The following is a 24,722-nucleotide window of genomic DNA, read 5'->3' on the forward strand; positions in this document are numbered from 1 at the left end:
AAGTCCTATACATCCTTGGTTAGGTGTATTCATAGATATTGATTCTTTTAGGTGTATTGTAAATAGAATTTTTTTTCTTGATTTCCTCCTCAGATAGCTCATTACTAGTGTATGAAAACACTATTGATGTTTGCACGTTGATCTTCTATTCCACCACTTGACTGAACTCACTTATTAGCTCAATTAGCTTTGCTGTTGTTGTTTTTTCTGCATTTTCTACATAATAGGATCATGTCATCTGCACATAGTGACAGTTTTACTTCTTCCTTTCCAACTTCAATGCCTTTTGTTTCTTTTTCTTGCCTAATTGCTCTAGCTACAATTCTAGCACAATGTTAAATAGCACTGGTGATAGTGGGCATCCTTGTCTTGTTCCTGATCTTAGAGGGAAAGCTTTTAGTCTCTCACCATTGCATATGATGTTAGCTGTGGGTTTTTCATATATGCCCTTTATCATGTTTGGAAAGTTTGCTTTCCATTCTACCTTTTGGGGTGTTTTTATCATGAAAGGATACTGAATTTTATCAAATGCCTTTTCTGCATCAATTGAGATGATCAGGTGGTTTTTTCCCTTTTAATTTGTTAATGTGGTGCATTACATTAATTGATATTCTTGTGTTGAACCACCCCTGCATACTTGGAATAAAATCCACTTGGTCATGGTGTATAATTCTTTTAATATGCTGTTGGATTCTATTTGAAAGCATTTTGTTCAGGATATTTTGCACCTCATTTGAGAGATTAGTCTGAAGTTTTCTCTTCTTGTAGTATCTTTATCCAGCTTTGGTATTAGGGTAATGCTAGTTTCATAAATGAGTTAGGTAGTATCTCCTCTTCTTCAATTTTTTGGAAGAGTTTGAGCAGGAATGGTATTAATTCTTCTTGGAATGCTTGAAAACTCACCAGTGAAGCAATCTGTCCTAGGCTTTTCTTTGCTGATAGATTTTTGATGACTGATTTGATCTTTTTACTTGTGATTGGTTTGTTGAGATTTTCTATTTCTTCTCGAGTCAGTGTAGGTTGTACATGTGTTTGTAAGAAGTTGTCTATTTCATCTAAGTTGTCTAGTTTATTGGCATACAGTTGTTCATAGTAATTACTTATGATATTTTTATTTCTTCAGGGTCTGTGGTAATGCCCCTCCTCTCAGTTCTGATTTTATTTATTTGAAGCTTCTCTCATTTTGCCTTTGTCTTGCTAAGGGCATTTTTTATTTTATTGCTCTTCTCAAAGAACCAATTTTTAAAAATTCTTTCTATTGTTTCTTAATCTCCATTTCATTATTTTCTGCTCTAAACTATATTATTTGTTTCCTTCTGTTTGCTTTTCTTTCTCCAGTTTCTCAGCTTGTCCAGTTAGGTCATTGATTTTAGCTCTTTCCTTTTTTTTTTTTTTTTTTTTTTTTTGGCATGGGCAGGCACCAGGAATCGAACCCGGGTCTCCGGCATAGCAGGAAAGAACTCTGCCTGCTGAGCCACTGTGGCCTGTGCTCTCCTTTTTAATGTATGAGTTTAGGTCTATTAATTCCCTCTCAGCGCTATTAATTCCCTCTTTGCAGTTTTGACATGTTGTGTTCTCGTTTTCATTTGTTTGATTGTTTAATAGCATGTTTCTTAACCTCCATATGTTTGTGTCTTTTCCGGGTCTCCATTTGTTATTGATTCTCAGCTTCATTACAATATGATCACAGAAAACACTTTGTACAATTTCAATTTTTTAAAAAATTCACTAAGGCCTGTTTTCTGCCCCAGCATATGGTCTATTCTTGAGAATCTTTCATGAGCCCTTGAGAAGAATGTGTATATTTCGGTTTTAGCATGCAGTTTCTATAAATGTCTGTTAGTTCATTGATTATATTATTTAGATTCTCTGTTTCTTTACTGAGCCTCTGTTTTGTTGTTCTGTCTATTGCGGGGAGTGATATGTTGAAGACTCCTGCTATAATGGTCGAGTTGTCTACTACTCCTTTCAATTTTGCCAGTATTTGCCTCTTGTACTTTGGGTCACCTTGATTAGGAGCATAGATATTTATGATGGTATTTTTTCTTGTTGAACTGCCCCTTTTATTAATACATAGTGTCCTTATTTATCTCATAACATTTTTGCATTTAAAGTCTATCTTGTCTGATATTAGTATAGGTATTCAAGCTTTCATTTGGTTACTACTTGCATGGAATGTATTTTTCCATCCTTTTGCTTTCTATATATTTGCATCTTTGGGTCTAAGATGAGTCTGTTGTAAACAGCATATATAGCAATCATATTTTTAAATCCATTCTGCTAATCTGTGTCATTTGATTGGTGGATTTAATCCATTAACATTCAAAGTTATTACTGTAAAGGCAGTTCTTGATTTAACCACCTTATTCTTTGGCTTTTATTTGTCAGATCTATTTTTTTTTCTTTTTATCTTTTTTAACCCTTTAAGTTACTCTTACTAATATTCTTCATTTCTGTAGCCTACTCCAGACCTCCTCTCTCTTCTCTCTGTCCTGTCTTTTCTTTTCAGCTGGCAGGCCTCCCTTTAGTAGTTCTCGTAGTGTTGGTTTCCTATTAGTGAACTCTGTCAGCTTCTGCTTATCTATGAATATTTTAAACTATGAATATTTTAAACTCTTCCTCATTTTCTTTTATGACAGCAAAAGTCTGCTTAAGGAAGGTGTTGAAAATGGAGCTGATAAAAAAGCAAATTATTTTGACACCATGGCAAGGGACTGAAAATACAACCTTATCAATAGAGAAATGGGATGTTTGCTGAAAGCTGTTTTCTTCATGGAAATAATTTTATATAGAAGAGATAAAATGTAGAGGCAAAATAACTGAAAAGACTTTCAGAATATACCCTTCAGATGTTAACTTGACCTTTTGGCACAAGAATATAACTTTCCAAGTACTTTATATATCTCTGAGCATCTTGTCTTAGATAGTGGGAAAGCATGCTCAAAACTGGAAAAACTTGCCTTTCTCTTCCTTGATTTTTCTGAATAATTTCCAAGGAAACACAGCCTTCAAATACTGGAATGTATTAACCCAAATGAGGTCTGAGAAGGAATAAAATTAAAATTGAACAACTTGCTTTTTGGTTCCTTGATTTTTCTGAACAACCTCCATGGAAACTTTAGCCTCATATAGGGAATAGGTTCATCCATCTGGGGTCTAAAAACATTAAGTGACAACTTCTCCATCATATCTTTTAAGATACAAAGGTATTTCCCCTGTTGTACATTTGACAAATTCCATACTTCATTGTTAAGGAAAGACACCATTGCTCCATTGAGGAAAAGGATCCAACTGAAAGGATTCTTCTGTTCTTACCCAATGGCCTCCAACACCAAGAAGTGTGATGATATCATGCTTATGTGGCAGTAGTTGTAATTTTATAGCCTGTTCATCATCTTTACAATATAATCTCACTCCAGCTCTAGGACGATATCTACCCTCAGGCCACCTGTTTTTTCCAAACAGCTTTCAGCAATGGAAAGCTTCCCATTAGATACATCAATCACTTGGGCTATAGATGGCCTAATTATTTCAAGGTACTGCCTGTCTCAAGCTGCATACTGTTGAAATCACTTTGGCTCCTCTATGGTGTGCTAACTGAATGGCTACTATACCAAATGCACTTGCCCCATCCATTATCAGCACTGATTTTCCAAGACAATGCAGAGCTGTGTAGGCTCGTACCCCATTCTGAATGGTTCCAGCTACTTCTGTCCATGTAACCTTTTCTGGTTTATGAACCAAGCAATGCTCATGCAATGCACCTTAACAACTTCACAAAGTCCAAGGTCCTTGGAATCCAGGGGTAAAATTCTGACTACTTTATCATCTGGCTGGAAGAATAATACCTTGCTTCCGACATCTAACACAATTCCAGCCACTTATCTCCCAACAGGAAAGAAATCCCTCTCTATCTTCATTTTGGCCAGAAGCTTTATATTTATCTGGCTCAGGGCACAAACTTTAACTTGAAGTTTCACAAAGTTATCCTTTGTAACATGAACATTTTCCTTTTCTTGAAATACAAATGTTATTTCTTCATTTGTAAAATTCTGTTGAAAATAAAGGCCTTTCATAGTCGCCTGCCTCCAAGCCACCTCAACAGCCTCTCCCTCATTTTTGAAAGAGAGCTTTGCCAGATAAAGAATTCTTGACTGGCCTTTTTCCCTTTCAATATCTTAAATCTATCATACCATTGTCTCCTCACGTCCATGGTGTCTGATGAGAAATCAGCACTTAGTCTTATTTGACTTCCAGTGTATGAGGTAAATCGCCTTTCTCTTGCTGCTTTCAGAATTTTCTCCTTCTCTTTAGCATTTGACAGTCTGATTACTATGTGTCTTGGAGTGATTCTATTTGGATTTGTTCTGTTTGGAATACATTGGGCTTCTTGGATTTGCATAATATGTCATTTATAAAGCTTGGGAAAATTTCAGCCATTATTTCTTCAAATATTCTTCCTGGCTCTTTGCCCTTCTCTTCTCCTTCTGGAACACCCATGATGTGTATATTTAGGTACTTTGTGTTGTCAATTGTTTCCCTGAGACCCTCCTCAAATTTTTCCACTTTTTTCTCCCTTTGTTCTTTTGTCTGTTCAAATTCAGTTGTTTTGTCTTCTAGTTCATTGATTCTTCCTTCTGCCTCTTTAAATCTACTGCTATGTGTCTTCAGAATATTTTAAATTTCATCTACAGTGTCTTTCAAATTCTTCTTTATGCTCTTCTAGTGCCTTCATAATATTGTTTATCTCTTTATACACATTTTCCTCATTTCTTTAAATTGATTCAGGAGAATTTTTTTGCACATATTTGATTAGTTGTCCCAAATTCTATATCTCCTCTGACTTTTTAATCTGTTCCTTTGGTTGGGTCCTTTCTTCTTGAGTTTTAGTATGCCTTGCTACTTTTGCTGATATCTGGTCATCTGATTATCTTGATGGATCTGTCCTGAATTTCTCTCTTGTCAAAGATCTAGCTATTGCCTGGAATTGTATTAGGGCACTGCTTTGACAGCTGGATCATCTGTATTTCTCAGCCAAAACAGGGCCAGGTATCCATGCAGCGGATGCAGACCAGCTCTGATGACCTGGGATAGTATCTGGAGAGGCTGTGAAGGGCAGTTGCCCTGGACTTTCCAGCCTGCCGAGCAGATTGCACTGTTCAGTAACTTAATCTTCCTCAGAAGCTTTTTAACTCTTGGGGCCCTGGTAGGATCTTCACAGGTGGGGCTGAAACTGTGAGGTCTCCTTTGCTGTCACTTTGCTGGCCAATATCTGGCTCAATGAGGGGCTGTGTCACCCACTTTACCTGGGGTAGTGGACTCCCCCAACTGCCCCAGTCTACAGCCATCCCCCAGGCAAGGTTTGGGCCTCCAGATGATGTTTCCCTCAAGAGTGGGGAATGGACATCAAGACTGGGGGCTGGAATCACAGTCTCTGTCCATGTTTTCTCAGAATCTTCATCCCTCATGGACCTGTTCTCCTCTTTCTCCTGGGTCTCCAAACAGTTGATTTGGGTAGTTTCTGCTTGGCTACTTGCTGCTTTTAGGGAAAATTTTGTGGTTCTTTCCATGATCCTCCATTTTGGAAGCTCTTCATTGTTGCCCTTTTGTATTCCGCCCTTCCTAGTGGCTTAATTACTGCATTGGGTCCTTGTGGGCTTGGGTCTGTGTCTGGATATAGTGGGGATCTGACTCACTGCTGCGAGAGATCTTATAGTCTGTGTCCTTGGTGGAAGGTGGCAGTTATCCTGGTTGCTGCCTCTGGGAACTTTCCAAGGTGTGTGAGACGGAGTGAGGGGGAGGGGAGAGGACCAGCCTGTTTGGGACAGAAGTTTCCAACCTGATATTTGTTTTCTTTCTTTGATTCAGCATTTGTGGGAACCTTCCCCAGTCTAACTTCCTTCAGAGATCTGAAGAAGTGAGAATTGACTCTTTTTCACTGAATCACTGGGCAGAGGTTTTTAGTAGCTGTTTACATTGCCATGTAGATGACATCGTGTCATATCGGTACTTTTTTAAACTTAAATTTGTAATTTAGTGATTTTAATAGGACATGAAAAGAATATTAGGTATTTGTCTTTTTCTATTAATGTTTCGTGGACTATGGAAGCCTTTTTACAGTAGATTCTAATCTTTATCAGCTCAGGGCAATTTTATTATTGCTAATTTATGATATATTCTCAATTTCTGCTCTTTTAAAGATCAACTTTGTTAAATTTTTTCTTCAGGTTCTTCTGCAAAGTGCAGGATCCTAGGATGGAACCCAGGGCCCAACCACCCATTGCAGAGATGCTGCCACTCCTGTATACTTGCTTCCTTTTTTAGTGACATATTCATAGAAAAAGGAAAAAAATACTGTGGAAATATAAAAAATGCTTATGTTCTCATTTTCCACTGACCTTCCTTTTCTTGACTATTCTACCCCAATTGCTTATTCCTTTCCCTTATTTGATTTCCTCCACCAGTTCTGCCCAGCTTTCTTGCCCTTTGGTTTCTAGAAATTTGATTAAGGCAGTGAATGGGGAAGAACAAAGCATAACATTGAGTGCTCCTTCTGAAAGTGGTCAACATTCTCACATTGGAGAAATGCCTTGTGGGTAGAAAGCAAAGGAGTCCTGGCATGAGTTATTCTGTGTATGCAACCAGCATACAGGTTTGTGTTTACAAAGGAGCCTCCCAAGTATTAGTCTTTGTCCATGCCAAGGTCTTGTACAGGAATTAAATGTTGAAAGTGGTTTGGTTTGGATTAAGCAGGATTTCCCACCCTACTTTATTATGGATGCTGCTGCTGCTGCTATGATGATGATAACAACAGCTGCAGTTAATATTTGTGGAGCAGTTCTATATGCCAGGAACTGCTCCAAGCACTGTGCTTTGAATATCTCAGGAATATCAGGTGGTACCATGTTCAAGCTGTAGTCTGCCCATTAATCCCTTTTATAAATTGATGGTTGCTACAGCATTAAAAATTAGTAAACCCACTTAATCCTCAAACCAACACCTAATGCTTCCTGTACCCAGCACCTTACAAGTTGAAAAAAATGATGACACTCAAAATGATAGGTTCCAGTTTGGATGATTCAAAAAGAGTTCAGGATCTTCTTGTCTCCTTGTGATAACCCAGTGTATCAGTTTCCTATGGCTGCCTGGGTCAAAATACCTAAAACTTAGTGATGTAAAAAACACATTATTATCTTACATTGTGGAGGTCAGAATTCTGAACTGTGCCTTGCTGTGCTAACATCAAGGTGTTAGCAGGATTGTGGTACTTTCTCAAGGCTCTAGGGGGGAATCTGTTTCCTTGCCTTTTCCAGCTTCTACAGGTTGCCTGCATTCCTTGCCTAATAGCCGCTTCCTCCATCTTCAAAGCCAGCAAAGTTTGGTGGAGTCCTTCTCATACTGTATCACTCTGACACTGACTCTTTGGCTCCTGTTTCCCTTGTGATATGTTGGGCCCACCTGGATAATCCAGGACAGTCTCCGCATCTGATGAGTGATACTTCTCCCCCCCCACCTCCTGCATTTAAATTCTGCTTTGCGATGTAATTTAGCATAGTCACAGATTCCTGGGATTAGGATGGGGACATCTTTAGGGGGACTTTTACTCTGCCAGCTACACTCAGTTACTGCTGCTCTGAAGATGGGGAAGTGTACCAGGCAGCAGAGAATTTTGGATCATCAGAAGCTGGGAAACAGATAAAATTTAGATTTAAATGCTTCTAATGTGTGTGTGTTTGTTAATTGATAACAAATGCAAGTCATCTTAAACTTTCACATTATCTTTATTCTAATAGTAGAAGCAAAACATATGGTCAAAGAAGCAAAAGATTAGGAAACATTTCTCTTGTGCCCTAGCTGCTCAAGTCCAGGCTGTGGATGCAGCCTTCTTAGGTAATATCTTGAATAAAGTTGAAAGGGGAGCAATTCACATAAAAAGCACTTATTGAGCACTTACTAGGTACACATACCTTCCAGAAATTCATGATACAAAGATAAATAAGACAAATCCCTTCTGTGAGGTCCTAGGAGGGAAATGGAGGCACAATCCAGACATTGATATAGTTAGTTATAACAGACGATGTGGATACAGCTGTGGGGATTAAGAGAGCAATTAATTTTGCTCATGGCAAAAATATCAGGAGATTTTCCACAGAAGCAGGGAGCTAAGCCTTACAGGCTTCCCAGGACGATGCCAGGTGAAGAAAGGAGGCAAGTATAGTTATTGTCCGAGACAGAACAGTGTGAATCATGTGCAAGGAATAGAAAGACAGAGAATGAGTATTTGGGTATTAATGGAGAGTGAGGTTTGTAGCTAGCAGATGTAGGCCAGGGTTTCAAACTCAGAAGGTAAATAATCCCAAAGTTCAATTTTGATAAACCTGAAGATGTGCTGGCTAAGAAAGAACCACTTCAATCCAGATGGTTGTGGATTCAAATACATCCCTAGCTGTGGTTCCCTGGACAAGTAGGGGGTCCTGCACTCAGGAAGGCATTGCCAGCACAGCCCTTGCCCAACTTGTGCCCACCTACAAACTACTTCCCGGCTGTCTAAAAACAAAAACAACAAGCAAAAAGCTCTGGGCTCAGCTCTCCAACTGAACCGTTCAGAGGGCCTTCTTCTGCCCTGGAGGTGTAAACGTGCTTCCTCTGTAGAAGCTGTGAAGCCAGACAGAAGAGGCTCCCAAGGATGCCGTGTGGGATGCGCTAAGGCATGTGGGCGCCATTCTGCTACCCTGGGAAGGGATGCCATTATTTTGTTGAAGGGCTACTTATTCCAGAGTCTCTTAGTAATTTACTGATTCACATTCATTTGTCAAATATGTCTTGATTTCTACTTTCATTTCTGTGCTTGGTGCTGTAGTGTAGGCCACAAATTGACAAATGAAGTCTCTTCTTCCAAGAATCTTGTGGGAAATCCAATAAATATACAAAATGATTGCAAAACCATTAGTCACCAATTGACAGTAAAGAGCATTTAGGTTATTTCCTTTTTTTTAGCTATTTTCTTTACCTAGACTTAGGGGGAGAATGAGGGGGACAGGGACAGACTCACAAAGAAAGCCACTGTTTAAAAATTTTATATTCACCACTCAAAATCTCCCATTTTAGCCATTTCCAAGGGTACAATTCAGTGGTATTAAATACATTCACAATATTGTGCTCCCATCACCACCATCTGTTACCTAAACTTTCCACTCAGCATCCCTTAAGCACTACCTCCCATTCCCTTCAGGCCCCTGCTAACCTGCAATCTACTAGCTGTAGCTATGAATTTTCTAGTTCTAGGTATTTAATATGGGTGAGATTTACCATATATGTCCTTTTGTGTCTAGGTTATTTCACTCAACATGATGTCTTCAAGATTTATCTATGTTGTAGCATGGATCAGAACTCTGTTCCTTTTTATGGTGTAATATTCCTTGTATGGCTAGACCACATTTTATTTATCCATTCATCTGTTGAAGGTCACTTGGGTTGCTTCCACTTTCTCACTATTGTAAATAATGCTGCTATGAGTGCTGTTGTACAAAGACCTGCTCGAGCACTAGCTTTCAGTTCTTTTGGATGCATACCAAGAAATAGGATTGCCAGGTGTATTAGCTAGGCTTCTCTAGAGAAACAGAGCCAATAGGAGATGTCTGTAAATATGAGATTTATAAGTGTCTCACGCAAACCATGTGGATGTAGAATTCAAGATCTGTATGGCAGGCTGCAAGCTGGCAGCGCCAATGAAGGTCCTCAACAAACTCTCAAGGAGGCTGGTTGGGTGAAGCAGAAAGAGGGATTGTCTCTTGGGAATCCTCCTTAAAAGGCTTCCAGTGATTAGATTAAGCAAAAGACAACACCCTTAGCTGACTGCAAATGTAATCAGCCATGGATGCAGCCAGTGTGCTCATGATTTCAGTCCATGAAAGTCCTTACAGCAATAGACAGGCCAGTGCTTGCTTGACCAGACACGTGATCACTATCTCCGGGCCAAGTGACACATGAACCTGACCATGACACCAGGTCATACAATACTTCTATGTTCTGCTTTCTGAGGAACAGTGCAAATGATTTCCACAGTGGTTGCATTATTTTACAATCACGCCTACAGTGTATAAGGGTTCCAATCTGTATCTTCCCAGCACTCCTTTGTTTCTTTTCTTCTCTTTTTCACTAATAGCCATCTGGTTGTGCTCTAGTTTGCTAGCTGCCAGAATGCAATATACCAGGAATGGAATGGCTTCTAAAAGGGGGATTTAATAAGTTGATAGTGTACAGTTCTAAGGTTCAGAAAATGTCCCAATTTTAAAATAAGTCTATAGAAATGTCCAATCACAGGCATCTAGGGAAAGATACTTTGATTCAAGAAGGATGATGAAGTTAAGGGATTCTTTCTCAAGTGAATAGGCAAACGGTGAACATGGTCAGGGTTCCTCTCTCGTCTGGAAGGGCACATGGCAAACATGGTGTCATCTGCTAGCTTCTTCTCCTGGCTTCCTGTTTCATGAAGCTCCCTGGGAGGCATGTTCCTTCTTCATCTCCAAAGGTCACTGGCTGGTGGACTCTGCTTCTCATGGCTATGTCGTTCTGCTCTGCTCTCTCTGAATCTCTCATTCTCCAAAATGTTTCCTCTTTTATCGGACTTCTGAAACCAATCAAGACCTACCCAAATGGGTGGGGACATGTTGTCATCTAATCCAGTTTAACAAACACTCTTGATAAAAATCACATCTCCAGGGAGATGATCTAATTACAGTTTCAAACATACAGTATTGAATAGGAATTATTCTGCCTTTATGAAATGGGGTTTAGGTTAAAACATGGCTTTTCTAGGAGACATACATCCTTTCAAGCCAGCACAAGCTGGGTGTGAAGTACTATCAAATTGTGATTTTGGTTTGCATTTCCCTGAGGACCAGTGATGTTCAGTATCTTTCCATGTGCTTATTGGCCATTTGTATGTCTTCTTCAGAGAAATATTTATTCAAGTCCTTTGCCCAATTTTAAATTTTCTTGTGGAATTTTGAGCTGTTCATTGAATATTCTGGATATTAACTTTTATCAGATATGTGATTAGCAGTTAGTTATTTTCTCCCTTTCTGAAGGTTGTCTTTTTGCTTTCTTCATAATGTCATAACTTTGGTTCACAAAAGCTTTGCATTTTGATGAAGTCTGTTTTGTCTAATTTTTCTTTGTCATACGTGCTTTTGGTGTCATATTTAAGAAATAATTTCAAATTCTAAGTTACGAAGATTGCCCTATGCTTTCTTCAAAGAGTCTTATGCTTTTACCTCCCATGTTTAGATCCTTGACCCATTTAGAGCAAATTTTTGAATACCATGTGAGGTGAGCTATCACTCTTTTGCATGTGAGTGCCCAGTTTTCCCAGCACATTTGTTGATGCTGAATATTCTTTCCCCATTGATCAGATTTGGTGCTTTTGTCAGAAATCAACTGGTCAGAAATGTGTGGGTTTATTTCTGACTCTGAAGTCTATTCCATTGGGTTATGAGTCTGTCTCTACGCCGGCACCCCACTGTTCTCATTCTTGGTTCTTCATAGTAAATTTTGAAATCGGGATGTGTGGGACCTCCAAATTTGTACTCAGAGAAAACTATTTTTAAGGTGAGTCTTTGGGAGTGAGAAGGCCTTTCCCAGGAGAGAAGAGGAAGTGGTGCTGAGAGAGGCTTTCTGGGTTTTCTTAGCTTCATGCAGCCAATATGGACAGGGCTCATGTGCATCCAAACTCAGAGCCCGTCATCACTGCTCTACCTGGGGGTGGTGGGTGGTGGTGGGAAGTGAGTTCAGTTCTATACTATGGACTCTGAGGTGTCAGGGGAACACTGGGTGACAGTTGTGGCCAGCTGATGTTACAGGTGTTTTGTTCTTTTACCATTGCTGGTGCAACCAGTTACCACAGACTACATGCTCAAAAAACCGCAGACTTATTAACCTATAGTGCTGAAGTTAAGAAGACGAAATGAACCTCAGGAGGTTAAAAATCAGCATGTGGACAGGGCTGCACCTTCCTGGAGACTCCAGGGGAGAATTCAGTCCCTACAGGCTAGACGTGTCCCCTGCCTGTGGCTGCACCACTCAAACCTCAGTTTCCGTCTTCCCAGCGACTGCTCTCTGCCCCTGACCCTCTTGCCTCCCTAATACCTATGAGGACCTCGTGTTTACGGTGGCAACCTCAGGGTAACCTCCCTATGTCAAGGTCAGCTGATGTGCAGTCTTAATTCCCTCTGCCACGGAAGGTAACTTATTCACTGGATTTTGGGATTAGGAAATCTTTGACCAGACATTATTCAGGCCATGTGTGAGCTAGAAATATGGCCTCAGCTGCCGAAGTGCAGGAGAGTGTGTGGAAGGCACAGAGATCATCAGGGGAAACATTCCTGGGGCTTGGGCTCAGGAGATGCCCTTTTTCTGTCTCTGCATTTCTGGGGCCATGTCACCCACCCCACGTCTTCCACCTACCATCTGCCTGAGGACCCCAAGTCTCTCAGGGCAGTGCAGACCCCTTCCCTGCTCCAGATCTGTCAATCTGATGCTTGGACATCTCTTGGAGTCCCACCAGCACCAGGAAGGCAAGCCCCCAGCCCCAGCCCAGGTCTTGTTTCCCCCAGGGCCCCTCCCAGGGGTCCAGCTGGAAACCTGGTCCCTTCCAGGGCCTCTGAGTTCGGACATGCGAGGGGAAGTCAGATGACAGCAGCGAATCCAGATGCTGCTGGGCTGAGAACCAGGGAGAGCCCTTTCCTGTGCCAAGAAGAATCACCCTAGGGTGTTTGTCAGGGGCTGGCATTTAATCCCGCTTGGGGGATTCTTCACTCCACTGCTGACTCCCTTCTAGATCCCGTCCTATAACTGTCCCAATCCCAGACATGCTCCCTGGGGCCCTCTGAACCCTGAATCCTCCTTCACTCCACTCTGCACCCACACCGCTCCCGCTCTCCCCTCTGCACCCTGACTCCTCCCGCACTCCTCTGCACCCCAACTCCTCCTGCACTCCCCTCTGCACCCTGACTCCTCCTTCACTCCACTCTGCACCCCAACGCTCCCGCTCTCCCCTCTGCACCCTGACTCCTCATTCACTCCCCTCTGCACCCCGACTCCTCCTGCACTCCCCTCTGCACCCCGACCCTCCTGTGCCTCCGCGGACATGCTTGTTATATCCGCACGCGTGCCCGCTCCTGGGTGCCTTGGTCACGCTGTCCTGGATAGAGTATCTCCGCAGGGGGGACCTGTCACCAACAGCCCCCGGACCTGACTTCCTGGTCCAGACTGAGTCCCATAGATAGACCCCCCACTCCTTGGCAATGGGGCCACCCCAGAGTCACACACCTGCCCGTGCCACGGCATAAAGGTCCTGAGGGGGAATCCACGCGGGGCCTGAGGCCAGGCCGGGGCTCTCACCCTGTGCCCGTGGGGAGCCGACCTGGTGTCACGGGGTCACCCTGCACATCTAGGCCTCAGCAAACTGCGATTTTCTTCCCTGGGGTGGGACAGCTTCCTCTCCAAGTCCCTGTTGTCTTCCTCTAGCCCTGAGCCCAGGAGGTGACCTCCGGATGGTCCCGATTTGGAAGCCCTTCAGCAGCGCCTTCCTGACTTTAGGAGGAATACGGGGAGGAAAATGAGCAGAGCCAGCGCCCCTCCCCATTTAGAGAGGGCTGTCCTGGCAATGCCACACTTTTCCTCGGTGTTACCCATTGGGGGAGGAAGAGGGTTTTCTTTTTTATCATTATTTTTATTTTGAAGGTAAAGGCTTAAATATTTTCTTTGTTGAACTGCCGCTGACCCCATCCAGTGCAAAAAATAAAAATAAATACATAAATCAAACAAATAATAAAAAATAAACAAAGGGAAATCTAGGCCAAATTCTGAAAACTTCTCTCAGGTTTGAGAACTTATTGATCATCCAGATGTAAAGAACTGATCTTCAATTTCCAGAGGGCTGGATAAAAAACTATTAGTTATTTTCCTTGTGAAATATGTGCTTGGATTTTTGAAAAGGTCCCACGTCTTTCTAACACCTGGTCTTTTTAACACCTGAATAAGTTGCACATCTCTGAATCCTATAGCAAAAAGCAAGTGAAGAAATTAACAACTCCCCAGAGATCTAAAGCATCAGAATGGAAATTGAGATCAAACATCGCCAAGTGTACCCAACACTTGTTTCATTGCACTGGGACTTGTGCTACTATCTTAGATGTCATTACGATTCACTCAACATTCAACATAATTCCTACAAGTGCACTGTTGGATGAAGGTGAAGCATAATTAATCCTGGTACAGTTTCTTATTTATATTGTTTCTAGTTTGACCAAGTGAAATTCACGTACAAATATTCTCATTTTGCTTCATGTATTCTCTCATAGAAGTATTCTTCTCCAACTAGAATTATATTCTCTCATGAGTAGTAATGACATATTCATAAAACAGCTTTCCATTTTGTGCTTTGTGTTGTGGCTCTGATCAACTTTTAAGGCTCAGAGTTTACTTGATTGGCTTTCTTAAATATTGCAATCGATTTTTAAGAGGCAGGGAGGAAAGACTTCAAGAGAGGTGAGAAAGTGGAATGGCCAGCAGAGAGTTTTATGGTGGAGAAGAGGCCTCAGTGACCCCCTCAGAGCTCAATTAGAACCTGAAGACAGCAGTTCACAGGAGAAGGGGAGGCCAAGAAATGAAACCAGTGGACCCACACCTATTTGAGCAATTGGATGAAAGATAAGAGAGTGGATGAGGACATGGCCCTGAGAAGATGGTGGGGTCAGGGGAGTTTATTGGTAGGGAACACAGGTCTTGCCCTGTGTGTGGACAGAAGGGCCTGCTGAGTGGGTGAAAGGTTTATTCTGTAATGATTCACTTAAGGAGGGTCTGTGCCTTCCAATCACACTCTGTCTTGCTCAATGGCTCCATGATAAGTAGGTGAGAAGCATCAGGTGGAAGCAGAGGCTTGTGTGGAGTCAGCCGCCATGAATTCTGCTGAGATGGCGACTGGCCTCTAGCTTCCCCTGTGGTGCTCATGGGGCTGATGCTTTTCCTGGACCTCGGACCTTGGGCTGAGGGTGGGAAGGTGCTGGTGGTGCCCACAGAAGGCAGCCACTGGCTCAGCATGCGGAAGCTCGTGCAGGAGCTCAGTGCTAGAAGCCACCAGGCCGTCGTGCTTGGACCAGAGGTGAACATGCACATCAAAGGAACTGATTTTTTCACCCTGAAAACTTATGCTACTCCGCACACCCAGGAAGAATATGACCATCTTTTGGGGGCCCACAGTCATATGATTTTTGAACAAATTCATTATCTGAAGATGTTTTTTAAAAGTATAGAAATCTTGAAAAAGGCATCTATGCTCTATCATATATCTTGTACAGAGCTACTGCATGAAAAGGAGCTGATCAGGTCCCTGAATGCCAGCTCATTTGATGTGGTTCTAACAGACCCCATTTACCCCTGTGGGTCCTTGCTGGCTGAGTACCTGTCTATGCCTGCTGTGTATTTTTTGCGTCTCATTCCATGTGACTTGGATTATGAGGGTACACAATGCCCAAACCCTTCCTCGTATATTCCTAGGTTCTTAATGATGAATTCAGACCACATGACATTCCTGCAGCGGGTCAAGAACATGCTCTACCCTCTGACCCTAAAATACATTTGCCATGTTTCTTTCTTCCCCTATGCAAGCCTTGCCACTGAGCTCCTGCAGAGACAGATGTCCCCAGTGGATATTTTCAGATACAGATCCGTGTGGGTCTTCAGAGGAGACTTTGTGATGGACTATCCCAGACCCATCATGCCCAACATGGTCTTCATTGGGGGCATAAACTGTGCCCACAGAAAGCCACTGCCTCAGGTCTGTATGGGTGCCTTTACACAATCAGTTTTTGAAACTTTCTTTCAAGTGCTTACTTACCTACCCATCTCCCTAAAGATGTCTCTCTCTCTCCCTATAAAAGTCTTTGTGAAGGTACATTGTTAAATCATCCTCAGTAGTGTGGTACAGTTTGGTCCCTGAGAGGAAGGAGAGGCATGTGTGGGGGTATGAAATCATGAAAGGATGATAGGAGGGATCATTGAAATCGAACCATGAGCCCAGGAATCCAGTGAAGGTGCGGTCAGGATGATGAGATATGAGTGTAACTGAAAAAGGCTTTTTTCAGGAATGTTCACAATTGGTTTCTACTGCTTTACTTATAATTTCTGAGGAATCTTACATTCGTCCTCAGCATTTGGATTTGTTGGCTTGAATTCTTGGAGGCTGTATTTTGTTTCTTAATCCACTGAGCCAACTATCACTTTCATCGGGAAATCAGCCCCTTTATGTCTTATGCAACTAATTTATATAAATCCTATGATGTTAGATCTTTTATAGTTGTTGTGTTCTTACTCTGTACTTCCTTTTATTAATGAATGTAATATGATAAAGGACTCTAAACTTCATCCTTCTTTCTGATCCAATCACAAGGTTAGTATTCTACTTGATTTTCCCCCTTTGTTGATGTGTTTTTTATTTATAAATATATATTCATCTACTGGGTTTGTAATCCTGCTGAAAGTAGGAAGACATTTAAAATGAATTGTTGCTATTTTCTCTTAGTTTACGAATATGTCATTTTCTAGCTGGATGATCTTGATCTTAATCAGTCTCCAATAATAAATCACCCAATAAATATTTCCTGTCAACATTATTTTTGCTACAATCTAAGTGTTGCTCAGGTGGACAAGGTGTGTCATCTGGAGACTGGCTGTCAGCCCCGCTTGACCTTAATGGTCCATGATCCTTGTGGTCCAGGATCTACCTTGACCCCTGGTTGTCTCCACAACTCAATCCCAGCAGCTATTTTCTTGTCTCTTTTGACTGTTGTAGCTCTTTTAGACTAACAATTGTGGATTAACCTATTGAAATCCAAGTGTATTTATGAGAATATCTGCCTGTATTTCTGTTTTTCCTTTAGAGATGTTGATGTCAATTTATTTGATGCATAAAGATCATTATTTGTGATTTTCATTATGATAAGCTCAGTATTATGATTTTTGCCCCATTAATTCTTCTTCTTTTAGTTTTGACTTTACTTGTCTGGTTTATTTACCCTTAGACTTGACTCCTTTAAGTAGCTTTTGCAATTCTTCTCTAAGATGAAAGATCAAAGTCTAAGTCTTTATTTGTTTGCTCCCCATCTTTCTTCATTAATCTAAATAATTAGGACAGATTGAATTTCATCTTCTCAAAGAAACAGCTTTTGGCTTTGTTTATTCCTTCATCTCTTTTTAATTCTATTTTGCTAATTTCAGCTTTTCTTTTTTAAATTGTTGATCTCAATCTTGCGTTGAAGTATTTTGGTGTTATCAGCTGTAAATAAAACGTTTCCTATTCATTAGGTTTTGGTATGCATTTCTCTTCCTTTCATTGTTCTTAACAGAATTTTAATTTCAATTTTTGATTTCCACTTCAATTAATGGCTATCTAGAAGGCTGTTTCTTAATGTATAATTTAATAATATAGTTAAGAGTTTTAGCCTTTCCCCTTATATTTCCACAAATTATTTTGTATTCGAATTAGAGGACTTTTTTGCATGAAGTCAAAATTTTGATAATTTCTCAATAAGTGTTCTAGTACAATTCTAGTACATAATTGTCTACAGAGGTAGAATGCAAGCCACATCTGTAATGTAAAATTTTCTAGTAGGCACATTTTAAATAAAAACATATTAAATTAATTTTAATAATATATTTTGTTTCTGATAGAAAAATATCCTTTCAGCATTTATTCAGTATAAAATTATTAATGAGATGTTGTATATTCTCATTTTTCATACTGTCTTCAAAACCTATTATATATTTTACACTTACAGCATTTCTCAATGTGAACTAAGCACAATTCACGTGCTCAATAGTCATATGTAGTTCGTGACTTGTATATTGGGTACCATGCAATCAATATTTGTAAATATTCCATGGATACATCTTAGAATGTATTTTTAAGGGCCTATTAGTTACTGTAATATTGATTTTGTTATTGTATAATACAATTTTCCTATTTTAAAGAGATTCTACTGACTCTGCTCAATTTTGACAAAGATATCTTAAAATATCCCCTTCTAACTGAATTTTGGTCGTTTTGGGGTTCCAATATTTTTGCTTTATATGTATGTATATATATATATACATGCTAGATTGCTTGGTGCACAAAGGTTTATGATTCTTGGATTTTCTTCATAGAGTTTGCTTTTGTAATAAAATAACATCCCTTAACATACTCCGTATCTGATATCAATAGTGCTATGCTTGATTTTTGTATTCCTTGTCTCTTTACTGTAAAAACAAACTCATGCTTTTAAAGTTTACTTGTGAAGAGCACATTTATAAAGACTCCATTCTGACAGTCTCTAGTGTGGTTCTGATCAACTTTTAAAGTTCAGATTTTACTTGATTGGCTTTCTTAAATATTGCAATAGCTTTTTAAGAGGCAGGGAAGAAAGACTTCAAAAGGGGTGAGAGAGTGCCACGGCCAGCAGAGAGTTTTACAGTGGGGAAGAGGCCTCAGTGACCCCCTCAGAGCTCAGTTAGAACACGAGAGATGGCAGTTCATAGGAGAAGGGGAGGCAGAGAAATGAAACCAGTGTCCCCACACCTGTTTGGGCAGTTGGGTGAAAGATAAGAAAGTGGATGAGGACATGGTCCTGAGAAGGTGGCAGGGTCAGGGGAGTTTATTGGAGAGGGATCCTGGATCTCGTGCTGTGTGCAGACAGAAGGGCCTGCTGAGTGGGTGGAAGGTTTATTCTGTAATGATTCACTTAAAGAGGGTCTGTGCCTTCCAATCACACTCCATCTTGCTCAATGGCTCAGTAATAAGTGGGTGAGAAGCTTCAGGTGGAAGCACAGGTTTGTGTGGAGTCAGCCACCATGGAAATCTGCTGAGATGGTGATGGGTCTCCAGCTTACCCTGTGGCTGCTCCTGGGGCTGGTACTTTTCCTGGACCTCAGGCCCTGGGAAGAGGACCTTGGGACCTTGGGTGGGAAGGTGCTGGTGGTGCTCACAGAAGGCAGCCACTGGCTCAACATGTGGAAGCTCATGTAGGTGCTCAGTGCCAGAGGCCTCCAGGCCATCATCACACCAGAGGTGAACACACACGTCAAAGGAGCCAACTTTTTCACCCTGGAAACCTATGCCATTCCCTACACCCAGGAAGAATATGACCAACTTTTGGCAGGCCACAGTCATATGATTTTTGAACAAATGGATTTTCTGAAGATGTTTTCTAAAAGAATAGTGATGTTGAAAAAGGTATGTGCACTCTCAAAAATCATAACAAGGAACTGATCAGGTCCCTGAATGCCAGCTCATTTGATGTGGTTCTAAGCAACCCCATTTACCCCTGCAGATCCTTGCTGGCTGAGTACCTCTCTGTTCCTGCTATGTTTTTTTTTGTGTTTTCTTCCATGTGACTTGGATTCTGAGGGTACCCAAACCCTTCCTCATATATTCCTGGGTTATTAACAATGAATTCAGACCACATGACGTTCCTGCAGCGGGTCAAGAACATGCTCTACCCTCTGACCCTGAAATACATTTTCCATATTTCTTTCTCCCCCATGCAAGCCTTGCCTCTGAGCTTCTGCAGAGACAGATTTCCCTGGTGGATATTTTCAGATACAGATCCATGTGGCATTTCAGAAGAAACTTTGTGATGGACTATCCCTGGCCTGTCATGCCCAACATGGTTTTCATTGGGGGCATGAACTTTGCCCTCAGAAAGCCACTGTCTCAGGTCTCTGTGGATGTCTTTACCCATTCAGGGTTCCCGGTGGAACCCATTTTTTAAAAAAACTTCTTTCAAGTGCTTTCATATCTACCAATCTTTTTAAATATGTCTATCTTTCATTTTCCCTTTAACAACCTTCGGTGAGATACATTGCTAAAGTGTCTCCAGTAGTGCGAGTAAATTGGCATGGTCACTGAGAGGAAGGAAAGGTAGGGGGTAAGGGTCCATAATATGATGACAAGCTACTGTGTGTCTCAACAAAGTCCATTCATTCATAGAGGCACCATTTTTGTGGTTGTGCAAATGTCTTCTGCTATGTAGAAGAAGAAAAGCTGATCTGTCTGGGGAACTGACGTAGGTATGGATTTTGGAACCAGCAGATTGTGCTGGTTTTCAAGGTCCTGTCTTGGAAGGGATGGAGATGTGATTACAAGGGGACCTAACCAGTCAGAACAGTTGAAGTTTCAAAAACATTGAATAAGTTAAGTGGAAGTGAGACAATGCCAGAGAGGTAGGATTAGGGCTTCTCATTAGAGTGAGAAATAATGAACTCTAACTTTTCTGAGCTTTTCTGACAGGATGTCCCTGACCTGGAGTTTGTCCCTAGAGTAGAGTGGGGGATGTTCCAGATTTGGGTAGGCATCATGACAGTTGCATTTCAAATAGGTCTTCTACTTAGGAACCTGAACTCCTGAAAGGATGGTAGTAAGGGTCATCGTGATCAAACCATGAGCCTAAGAACCCATGAAGGTGGGGTCAGGGATGAATAGGTGGGAGTGTAGTAGGCGAAGGGTTTGTCTGGAAGTTGACCACACCACAGAATTGATCCCACACCACCCCAAGTCTCCGTGATAGTAAGTACTGTTGTGCCAATAATTTGAGAGGCATCTTACATTAACCCTCTACATTTGGATGCATTTGTTTGAATTTGGGAGACGGGGGGCTGGATTTCAATTTTTTTTTTTTATTATTGGAATTCGTTTCTTAATCCACTAAGTGAGCTGTCACTTTTATAGAGAAATCAGCATATTCATGTCCTATTCATCTAATTTATATAACTCCTCTGATATTAGATCTTTTATACTTGTTTTCTTACTATGTATTTCTTTTTATTAATGATTGTTTTATTATAAAGGATTCTAATCTTCATTACTTTTTTTATCAAATCACAAGGTAACTATTCATACTTGATTCTTCCCCTTTGTTTTTGTACTTTTAAAATTATCAATAAATATTCATCTAGTAGATCTGTGAAACTGCTGAAAAGTAGGAAATATTTAAAATGATTTGGTACTATTTTAGTGTGTCTATGTAAAAATGTCCTCTGAAGTTACCTGCATCAGTTCAAGCTTCAGTGTCCTTCTTCCAGCTGGTTGAGCGTGATCATAATCAGTCCCAATAATAAATCACCCAATAGATGATATCTATCACCATTATTATTGCTATAATCAAAATATTGCCCAGGTGGACAAGGTGTGTCATCTGGAGACTGGCTGTCTACCACTTGACCTTCAAGGTCCATGATCTTTGTGGTCCAGTATCTACCTTGACCCTTGGCAATCTCCACAACTCAATCTCAGCTGTTATTTCTTGTTTATTTTGACATTTGTAGCTCTTATAGAGTTGCAGTTGTGAATTAAGCCTTGGAAATACAAGTGTATTTAGGGGAATGTCTGCTGGTATTTCTGCTTTTCTTTTAGACATATTGAAGCCCATTTATTTGGTGCATAAAAGATCATTTACTTGTGATCTTCATCATGTATTATACATGATAGGCTCAATTATTATGATTTTTGTCTCATTAATTCTTCTTTTTTAATTTTGAATTACTGTCACCCTTACTTATTGAGTTTAGTTTACCCTTAGATTGTCTCCTTTAGTAGCTTTTGTTCTTTATTCTAAGATGAAAGGTCAAAGTCTAAGTCTTTTATATGTTTGCTCCTTATCATTCTTGCAGTTTAAAGGCTTATGATAGATAGAATTATTTTATTGGTCTTCTCAAAGAAACAGCTTGGCAATTTGTTTACTCCCTCCGTTTCTTTTATTATTCTACTTTGCTAATTTCAGCTTACTTTTAAAACTATTTAACTTATCCTTGCATTAAAGTATTATGTTGTTGAAGGCTATAAATACAACTTTTTCTGTTTGTTCAGTTTTGGTATACATTTCTCTCCCTTTCATTGGAAAATTTTAATTTCAATTTTTGATTTTCAATTTTATTTTTATGGCTATGTAGTTGCTGTCTTTTAATTTATGTATATATAAGACTTTTAACTTTCCTTTATTCTTGTTTACTAATTATTTTGGGTTATAATTAGAGAATATTTTTTGTAAAGTCACTGCTTTTCACAATTTCTGAAGAGGGCTTCTCTGTAGTACAGTGTTGTTCACAGAAATATAATGGAAGCCATATTTATAATTTAAAATTTCTAGTAGGCATGTTTTTTAAAAAGTACAAGTAAACATATAAAATCAGTATTAGTAATATATTTTATTTATCCAAATATATAAAATATTATCCTTTCAGCATGTATTCAGTATAAAATCATTAATGAGATATTTTACATTCTCTTTTTTTTCATACTGAGTCTTCAAAATCTTATTATATTTTACACATATAGCATGCATCATGTGAAATAAGGACAACTCAAGTGCTCAATAGCTGTATTGAGCAGTTATTATTGACTAGTATATTGGACACCATATGATCAATATTTATAAATATCATGGATACATCTAAAAATGTATATTTTTGGTAAGGGTCTATATATAGCTGTAATACTGACTCCATTGATTGCATAAGTCAATTTTTCTGTTTGAAAAAAATCTACTGAATCTTCCCAATTTTTAAAAAAGATATATTAAAATATCCCCTTCTAAGGATGCATGGGTCATTCAGTGGTAGAATGTTCGCCTTCCATGTGGAAGACCCAGGTTGGATTCCTGGACTATGCACCTAAAAAAGAAAAGAAAAAGTAAAAACAATATCCCCTTCTAACTGAATTTTGATCATGTTTTGGGGTTTTAATAATTTTTGATATATGTGCTAGATTGTTTGGTACACATAGGTTTATGATTCTTGTATTTTCCCCATAGAATTTGCTTTTGTCATTAAATAATATCCCTAACCATCTACCTTATATGATGTCAGTGTTGCTTAACTTGTTCTTTTTGTATTCCTTGAAACTCATACTTTTACATGTTTATCTGTGAAGACCACATTTTATTATTACTAGTAGTAGTAGTATAAACACATTTTTAAATAAACTCTAATCTCATAGTCTCTTTTAACATAAGATTTGGTTTGGTCATGCAATGTGTATGCTTAATTTTATTCTTTCCATTTCGTGTAAGCTTATTCTTCTTATTGATTTCTTTTTCCTTGTTAATTTTGGAAGTCTACCTATCTGCAAATAGAGAGGTGTTATATCTTTCCTGTCGCTTCTTTCCTGGGGCTTCCAGTCAAGCACACATTTCTCTACTCTCGTATGAAAGCAAAATGCCAAGCATTTCTTCTACCAAGGTGCTTGGTTTGCTTTTTTATTTTACTTTTAATTCATCTTCAAATTAACTCCATTATATCTTCCAGTATTTTTCCTGGAATATAATAAATTGATAATTTAGGAAGTCTTTATATACCTAAGACTGTCTCTTACTCCACTCTGAGTGCCAATTTGTTTGGGTACAGATTTATTAACTTCTTTCTTATGAGCTGGTATTCTCTACTGTGCAGAAGAAATCCATAACTAGTCTTATTTCGGTTCTTCAGAAGTAGCATACTTTTTGCTCCTTGTTTTATTCTTATATCCGAGAGACTGATCTTTTTGCATGACATTGTCCCAAAATTTAGTGGATTAGTTTCCCAGTGCTACTGGAACAGATTACCACAAACTTAGTGGCTCAAAACAACCCAAGCTTATTATCTTATGCATTTATTGTCTAGAAGACTGAGTCTCACTGGAATAAAATCAAGGTGCAGGACCCTGTTTCTTCTGAAGGCCCTAGGGATAATATGTTTCAGTGCCCTCTCCAGCTCCTAGAGGCTGCCCACTTTCATTGACTCCTGGCCTCCTTCCTCCTTCCTGAAAGCCAGCAGTGCAGCCTCCTGAAATCCTAAACTCTTCTGCCTCCCGCTTTCATTTATAAGGACCCTTGTGATTACATTGGCCCCACCCAGATAATCCAAGATATTCTATTTCAAGACCCTTCGTTTAAGTATATCTGCAAAATCCCTTTTCTCATGTAAATAACATATACACAGCTTCTGGGGTTTAAGACATTGAGCTATTATTTTGCCTACCATGCACAGGAAGCCCAAAGTTAAATTCAGGTTTACTGAAAGCTTGAACATTGTCCTCTGTTAAATCGCTGAACTTTTTGTTCTGATTTATAATTTGGGAAGACCTGTCATTCCTAGATTTCTATTCTCCAGGCTTCATCACTCTCATTTTACACCTCAGTTTTCTTATCTTCTCTATCCCCACCCTCCCTGCCTTCATTCTGAGTGAGCATGTCCAAGTCACTGATTTTATTTTCTGCATTCCCAATTGTGGTCTTTATTGCTTTTAACCTACACTTTTTAAAAATTCAGTTTTGGCTTGTTTCAAGTTAGTTACTCCCTTCCCCTCTACCCATATATGACTATAATCATGTTCAACAAATAATTTTGTTTTCATAAATTCCCAAGGAAGAGAATTCCTCTGAATTTTGTCAAGTATAGATACCCTAAATAAGGACACTCCTTGCTTTACATAAACTTTCTCATCCCCTGAGTGGAAAAAGAAAAACATTAAAAACAAATAAGGAGATTGTGAGGCTGGGTTTCTGTTTGGTTTTACTACCAGTTGCAGATTAACAGGAGGAGAGCATTTTAGAAGATACCAAATTGCCAAAATTCGCTGAATGAGATAAAAGTGGAGAATAGGCTATTGTGTTCAGTAACGAGGCCACTGACAACTCCTCAGAGGATAATCT

General features: G+C 39.8%; 1 protein-coding gene and 2 pseudogenes across 3 annotated transcripts in view; 2 read left to right on the forward strand and 1 right to left on the reverse strand.

Annotated features, from left to right (window-relative positions):
• LOC143678265 (UDP-glucuronosyltransferase 1A6-like) overlaps positions 1-24,722 on the forward strand; it is a 129,071-nt gene that overhangs the window by 57,682 nt on the left and 46,667 nt on the right. Inside the window, exon 1 of one of the 3 annotated variants that reach the window (XM_077155489.1) lies at positions 14,996-15,838. The exons of the other annotated variants lie outside the window; for them this stretch is intronic. Within the exon in view, the coding sequence (XP_077011604.1) occupies positions 15,011-15,838 (828 nt within the window). The 5' untranslated portion in view covers positions 14,996-15,010. Of the gene's footprint in view, positions 1-14,995; positions 15,839-24,722 lie in introns of those variants that run through there. 3 annotated transcript variants of the gene reach the window in all.
• On the reverse strand, positions 3,058-4,082 carry LOC143678272 (quinone oxidoreductase-like protein 1 pseudogene; annotated as a pseudogene).
• On the forward strand, positions 17,525-21,510 carry LOC143678269 (UDP-glucuronosyltransferase 1A3 pseudogene; annotated as a pseudogene).

This window comes from Tamandua tetradactyla, chromosome 3 (genome assembly GCF_023851605.1).
Source record: "Tamandua tetradactyla isolate mTamTet1 chromosome 3, mTamTet1.pri, whole genome shotgun sequence".
Lineage (NCBI taxonomy): Eukaryota > Metazoa > Chordata > Mammalia > Pilosa > Myrmecophagidae > Tamandua > Tamandua tetradactyla.